Source organism: Scylla paramamosain, chromosome 9, assembly GCF_035594125.1.
Source record: "Scylla paramamosain isolate STU-SP2022 chromosome 9, ASM3559412v1, whole genome shotgun sequence".
In the NCBI taxonomy this organism is placed as follows: Eukaryota; Metazoa; Arthropoda; class Malacostraca; order Decapoda; family Portunidae; genus Scylla; species Scylla paramamosain.
Genome location: NC_087159.1, coordinates 29107096 through 29115000, shown reverse-complemented (window position 1 = coordinate 29115000; position 7905 = coordinate 29107096). Strand labels below are relative to the sequence as shown.

Sequence of the window (7905 nt, the reverse complement as noted above, 5' to 3'; positions counted from 1 at the left end):
ATATCCTCCATAGTTATTAAGATATAAAGTGTCATAATGTGACATATACTTTTGGAACACCTTGTGTGTGTGTGTATATATATATATATATATATATATATATATATATATATATATATATATATATATATATATATATGACTGCTACTTTGTTTTGGGCTTCATGATACAGGACTCACTGATTATAGAAATATATGGTCTATGAACCAGGTAAATTTAGTTGTTTACTACCACATGGTGGAGTATGGGTAATTTCTGGTCTCATACCAAGCAAACACACACACACACACACACACACACACACACACACACACACACACACACACACACACACACACACACGAGCAGGATTGTTGATCTTTTGCACTAGTAAGATCACCCATATGCATACAGAAAGACAGACAGATAGATAAAGATTGGATAGGTAGACTCTCTCTCTCTCTCTCTCTCTCTCTCTCTCTCTCTCTCTCTCTCTCTCTCTCTCTCTCTCTCTCATACACAAAGGAGCTATTTTTTTAGTGTTTAGAACTCTTAATTTCTGGCCGCTTACACATACCAACATGGGACATATACGTACAGCATATAAATATGTGTATCTACAATCATATACAGACTCTACATCAACTGCTTCAATGTTCCATGGGTTACCACAAAGCTAATTTTAAAGCTCTTAGAAACTTAGCCTAGTCACTTTGGACCCTCTGTAATACTTGAGAGTACAGAAGAAACTCTTTTATCAGTTTAAAATTGTTTGCTGCTTTTTAATATAAAAATTAATATATTCTAAGTGATTTATCAAATAAAAAAACAAATAAAATAAAAAAATGATCTATATACTAGCACATGATTCCTACGCTTATTTAATTTCCTACTACTTACCATTTGAAATTTTTTTGCTATAACATCAAGATTCAATAAATTAATATTTGTCCTTACTAATAATACACCAAGAAAACTTCAAAACTTGTCTTAATTGTTAATGGATGGAAGAATTATGTTTCAATATAGGAATGTAAGACTTCAATTTTTTTTTTTTCATTAACACTCCCCCACTTTTGCCCCTTCCAATAAAAGAGTTCTTACTGTAGTATTAAAACAAGTAACATACCAGTATATACATTAGCTCCTTCACATAAAGCATGTTGGAGGTTTGAAGGGCTGCACCACATCATTACCTTTCTCCACCACCACTGATGCTCCCTGTTCATACCTCCTAAGTATTCACAGTAAGCACATGGAAAATCACCAATATCATAAAATACATTAACAAATTACCATTTTTTCCACCCTGACAGAAGCAAGGTAAAATATTATTTTCAGAGAATACGACTGCTTACTCATACTCAGGAATAAATTTACATTCTGTGTAAAAACTGGTCAATCAGCAATGAAGGAGACACTAAGGATTATTGTCTATTAGCCTCACCAACTGTATGTGGCACATCATTACACAAAACCAGCACTTATCTCACTGATGGAAAAAAATTTATAATGAAAAAAAAAAAAAAAAAAAAAAAAAAAAAAGGATGAAAAGATGTGTGTGTGTGTGTGTGTGTGTGTGTGTGTGTGTGTGTGTGTGTGTGTGTGTGTGTGTGTGTGTGTGTGTGTGTGTGTGTATATATTGTAATGACTGAAAATTTCTAAAAGAAAAATAAGACAAAAACCAGTATTACAAGGTGGACGGAGAGGCAAACAGTAGTGGCAGTTAATCAAAAGGTGAGAGAGTTGTATAATAAAGCATAGCAAACAAAGAAAGTAATGATGACAGCCTACATATTAAAGATGTAAGCTCTTAACAGGGCAAGCTTCAAGAAAATAATCCTCTTATAAGGTGTACACAGTTTTCAAAATCCTTCAGGGCACATCACACATCAATGAAGAATGTTGAAGCAATAAGCAGTCAAAAGTATTTCACCTCTACATTATATGATCTTAAAAAAAAACATGAATACAGTAACTTTTGTCTCAAAGTAACTAATTTGTTGACTTTCTATTATCATGGCATTATCAGCAGTCATGCTACCTGTGGTGTCTTTGCTACTCAATTCACGGTCTGCACATTACATGCAGTGACTCATTTCTAACTTCACCTTTAAAGTTAAATAATGAGATCCCAAACACTTCTCTTATAATTTTCTTCCAATGTTGCTACTTGTAACCCTATAAGCATATTGCTATATTCAACTTGTACATTATCAGTGAATTATTGTTTGATGCCAATAAATAATTAATTATATCTTTTATCTTGTCACATAGTAAAAAAGCAACTGTGTGCTTACAATCCTTAGGTAACATGCAATCACACAGTCATGTAAATTCCTGAGCTAACTTTAAAACAGGTGTTTAACTGGTGGCTCTTAACAGGTAAACAAACAGAGTCCATCATCATTCTTTCTCAGGAAATTAAACTGTTTATGGTCCATGCCATGTTGTCAAGACAACTTCACATGATTCCATGATCAGTATCAAAGTTTTCCTATGTTCAACATGACAAAAGCTTTTCTCTTCATACACATATGGTAACTTACTGTTAGATGTGAGCAAGACTTTCCAATTCTTGACTCAATGTACAGATCCATGCTCATGAAGATGGTGTTCAATGAGGATAATATAATACTATAGTCACACTTGAGGATAGATGAAGTTTAGTAGCACCTGAGAAAAAGAAACACATTTAAGTTTTATCAAGGCAATATTCATGTATCAACTCAAATAAATGAACAGGTTGATACCTGATAAAAATAAAATAGATACACACAAGTATGTATGCACTTGAACCTCAATTCAAAGGATTACATGAGGAATCTACTTGTGTTACACTAACTTTGTAATTTACATGAGGTTACACTTATCAGCAGTATACATAAATTAGTGTGTAATATGAATAGTATATTCTCATAATGAGTAATATTCATCTCTGTAGTTCCACTCCATGAGTGCAGATAATCATATAATAAACACACTATATCAAGTAAATGGGGTAGTGAAGCATAATATATAAATATACTAGCAAGCTAAAATATGTGTGTAAACATGTATAAAACCATTACTAAATAAATTAGATTGAATTCTCAATCCAATCCAGAGCTGGATGTTGTGTCTCTGTACACAATGACAACTTGCTCCTGTGCCCACTCTCTTGAATCTTACAAATTTTCTACTATCTGGCTATGACTGCAAAGCCACTACCAAACTAAATTCATCTCTGCTGTATACCTCTCACCTAACTCCTCTAATTATATAAAAAAATCAGACTATTCAGCTTCCAAAGTGGAGTACTACATCCTGACTCTTTTACTTTCATGGAGATCTCTGTTTTGGAGGCTTCAATGTTCACCACTAGCTTAAGATTCACTGACCAACCAGGTGAACTCAACTTTAACTTTGCTATCCTCCATAATCTAGAGCAATTAGTGCAACATCCTTCTCATATTCCTGACCATCTTGGCAATACACCCAACATTCTTGATCTTTTCCTAACCTCTAATTGTTATGCTTATGCAGTCACTCTGTCTTCTCCGTTGGACTGCTCTGATCACAACCTCATATTTGTATCTTGTTCTATCACTCCAATTCCTGCTCAGGATCACCCAAGGAAAAGGTGCCTTTAGTGTATTACTTTTGCTAATTACAAGGACCTCATGAGATATTATTTAGATTTTTCATGGAATGTACTGTTTCCGTATCAGAGACCTGTCTCTGTGTACTGACATAAGAGAGGTGATAGTGTCTGGCATTGCTCACTCTTGTCCTAAACATTCCAAACCTTGGTTTAATACAGTGTGTTCTCATACTATACATGATAGAGAGATGGCCCACAAAGGGTACTTGAGCTTTCTATCACCTGATTCTTATAAACTTTGTGTGTCAAAATCTTTCTCAACCTAACTCCACTTGTGACTCCAACAACTTTTCTTCTTCATCTTTCCATCTATTTCAACATGATGGCACCACTCCCATTTCATCTATCCTAAAGCTGAACACCTCTCTCGGACCTTTGCTAAAAACTGTACCTTAGATGATTCATACTTGCTTGTCTCTCCCTCTCTTCCACCCTCTGACAATTTCATGCTACCCATTAAGATCTTTCAAAATTATGTTTTCTGTGCCTTTGCTGGTCTTAAGCCTTGGAAGGTTTATGGACTTGATGATAGCCCTCCTGCTGTTCTTCAAAACTGTGCCTGTGCTTGCACCTTGCCTAGTCAAACTCTTTCAACTCTGTCAACATCTACCTTTCCTTCCAGCTGGAAGTTTGCCTACATTCAGCCTGTTCCTAAAAAGACTGACTGCTCTAATCCCTCAAACTACCGTTTTACAGCTTTAATTTCCTGCTTCTTTAAAGTTGTTGAGTCTATGCTCAACAGGAAGATTCTTAAACATTGAAAACACTTCACAACCTTCTATCTGATCATCAGTATGGGTTCACTGAGGCTGCTCTACTGGTGATCTGGCTTTCCTTACAGTCTTGGTCATCCTCTTCTAGGGATTTTGGTGGAACTTTTACTGTTACCTTAGACATATCAAAACCTTTTCATGAAGTCTGGCACAAAGCTTTGATTTCCAAACTACCCTCCTACGGCTTCTAGCCTTCTCTCTGTAACTTCATCTCAAGTTTCTTCTCTGACTGTTCTATTGTTGCTGTGGTGACAGTCACTGCTCTTTTCCTAGGTATATTAACAGTGGTGTTACTCATGGTTCTGTCCTGTCACCCACACTCTTCCTATTATTCATCAATGATCTTCTAAACTGAACTTTGTGTCCTACCCACTCCTGTGCTGATGATACCACTCTGAACTTTTCCACGTCTTTTTGTAGATGTCCAATCCTTCAGGAAGTAAACAGTTCACACAGGGAAACCACAGAATGCCTGACTTCTGATCTCTCTAAAATTTCTGATTGGGCCAGAGCAAACTTAGTAACGTTCAATGTCTCAAAAACTCAATTCCTCCATCTATTAACTTGGCACAACTCTCCAGATATCTATCCCCTCTTCTTCAGTGACATTCAACTGTCCCCCTCTTCTTCAGTGACACTCAACTGCCCCCCTCTTCTACAATGAACATCCTTGGTCTGTCTTTTACTTATAGTCTAAGATGGAAACTTGACATCTCATCTCTAGCTAAAACAGCTTCTATGAAGCTAGGCATTTTGAATCATCTTTGCCAGTTTTTCTCACCACCCCAGCTGCTAACTCTGTACAGGGGCCTTGTTTGTCCATGTATGGAGTATTCTTCACATGTATGGGGAGGGGGTTCCCACTCATACTGCACTTTTAGACAGGGTAGAATCAAAAAAGCTTTTCATCTTATCAACTCTACTCTTCTAGCTGACAGTCTTCAGCCTCTTTCTCATCACTGCAATGTTGCATCTATTGCTATCTTCTACCACTATTTTCATGGCAACTGCTCTTCTGATCTTGCTAATTGTATGCCTCCCCTCCTCCCGTGGCCTTGCTGCACAAGACTTTCTTCTTTCTCTCAATTCTATTCTGTCCACCTCTCTAATGCAAGAGTTACCCAGTATTGTCAATCATTCATCCCTTTCTCCGGTAAACTCTGGAACTCCCTGCCTGCTTCTGTATTTCCACCTTCTTATGACTTGAACTATTTCAAGAGGGAGGTTTCAAGACACTTATCCTAAAATTTTTTGGCTACTACTTTTGACTCTTCAGGGATCACCACCTCAGTATTTTTTTTTTTTTTATTAGTTTTGTTCCCCTTGGCCAGTACCTCTCCTAGAAAAAAAAAAAAAAAAAAAAAAAAAAAAAAATATATATATATATATATATATATATATATATATATATATATATATATATATATATATATATATATATATATATATATATATATTTTTTTTTTTCAATTTTTTTTTCAATTTTTTTTTTTATCTGCATTGTGTCACAGTTTCCATGCTTCCTATCTCAATCTTCAGGGGCATTTTGTTGAGCAAAATATTGAAATAAAAAAGAAATAAGCAGAAACACAAATAACTGAATCATGGGAATGAAGTGAACAAGTTTGATTTAGTAGGAATTCCTCACCACCTGCACCAACTGCTTTGCTTATAACCAGACATTTTTGAGCTGCAGACTTTTTGAATAATCTAATCCACTTTTTCAGTGCCAGATACAAAGAGTCTGTTTTCTCTGAATCTGTTAAACTGAGGTTCAAGAGCACTTCACTATTATTATTTCATAAATGACTCTTCAATTCCTTAATTCATCAGCCTTTACATAAATGTGTGTGTGCATGTGTGTGTGTGAGGGAAGGGGACACCTTGTTTTGTCCAGCCATCTTTGCAGGAGTCAGTGTAATATAGACAGATTGATACATAAAACTTGCATCTTTAAATATGTACTACCATCTTCAGTCACTTGGTTAAGCAACAAAGCAATTTAGGTCAACCCTTTCATGGATACTTCTATGGACTGTTTAGTATTGTACCGTCTATATAGAGTAAAGGGAATATTTTACCGCTTTATATTAAATTAACTTACCTGTTCACTTTTCAAAATATCCAAAATTATTTTAATTGTAAGACAAAGCTTACCTGTAAGTTGCAATACAGCCTAAGACACCACACATGCTGCACTGCCTCCTTCCTCAACTGCCATGGGATCCTCCTCCTCAACTAACAGTTCTTCTTCTGATGCTTGAGACAGAGTTTCTTCTGCTAAGGTCTCAGTGGTGCCTGAAGTTTGGCGAGGCAGTATTGACATTCTTTGTATGGTTGGTTGCTGCAACTGTTGTTGAGGGAGTTGCTGTGACAACTGTGCAGGTTGTTGATTTTGCTGTTGTTGCTTTAATGACTGCTGAGGAGTAGCCTGCTGCTGGCTGGATACAGGAGGTGCAGTCTGTATAGTGGTTCTGACACAGGCTTCTGCATTTGAGGGAGAAGGCTCTGACTCCTTACTGGTGGAAGGGGGACGAGAGGAAGGGGGGCTGGGTGTCCTGGACACCTCCCTTGTGCTGGCTAGTCTTTCCAGCACCTTCACTTGACTCATGATGGCACCTAAAAAGTTCTGGTAGCCCAAGCTGAAATAAACAAGTAAATATATCTATCATGATGACAAGGAAAAATAAATCATGAAGGGTGTGCACAGTGATATTTCATGATAGTGTTAAGATAACTTTTGGTACTAATATATTTTAGCCAACCATTCAGTAGTGGTGAAGAGCAGGAGGTCCTGAAGTCCAGCTGTAAGTCTGTTTATGACCTGAGCTGGCACATCAGGTGCCCTGGCCAGTGTCACTACTCGCAACACTGCCAGGGCATCACGTAGTACCACTGCAACCACAACACTCCACTCCAGACACCCAGCCTCCAGCAGCACCTGAAGAAAGACACAAAGCATTCAATGATGTCTTCAACATGAAAAGACATGTATATTTTTCACTACTTTTGCTTTAAATCTTTTTATTACCATAACACCTTTTGTAGCACAAAGTCTTTTATTTTGTCTTTCCTTAGAGAAACTTATAACCTTTTAGACATTCTCAAAATCTTTCTTTACTTCTCTGCCTGGTTACCACACATCAAAACATAAAAGTACTTCTCAGTCAACCCCACATCCAAACCCACACACTAGCTAACAGTGCTGACATGTTCTGGAAAGATTTATGAAATGCTGTTTTCTGATATTTAGATGAGTACATATGATTTTAACTGTATTCGGAAAGAAAATCAATAGTTAATTCTCAAATGATGATGTGCTCTTAATAGCCTATTGAGGCCTTCTGTCTACAGAAGAGAAATCACTTCCTCTTCTCTACTTATTTCATCCCTGGACATTCCAAATCTCTTAATCTCTTAACTTCATCTTGTATAAGTACTCTGAGATTGTATCCTCCCATGTTACACAAACTTTCCTTCACTCATATAATGTAATAGAACTTATTTCTG

The 7905-nt window shown here is 36.5% G+C and overlaps 1 protein-coding gene across 3 annotated transcripts in view; it reads right to left on the bottom strand.

Annotated features, from left to right (window-relative positions):
- Positions 1-7905, bottom strand: part of LOC135103842 (guanine nucleotide exchange factor subunit Rich-like) — a 59231-nt gene that overhangs the window by 10706 nt on the left and 40620 nt on the right. For all 3 annotated transcript variants that reach the window (XM_064010683.1, XM_064010685.1, XM_064010684.1), the window contains 3 exons: positions 7161-7336; positions 6553-7037; positions 1-2655 (listed from right to left, as the gene is read on the bottom strand). The exon at positions 1-2655 is cut by the window's left edge and continues 10706 nt beyond it. In XM_064010683.1, coding sequence (XP_063866753.1) covers positions 6572-7037; positions 7161-7336 — 642 coding nt within the window. In that variant the 3' untranslated portion in view covers positions 1-2655; positions 6553-6571. The remainder of the gene's footprint in view (positions 2656-6552; positions 7038-7160; positions 7337-7905) is intronic.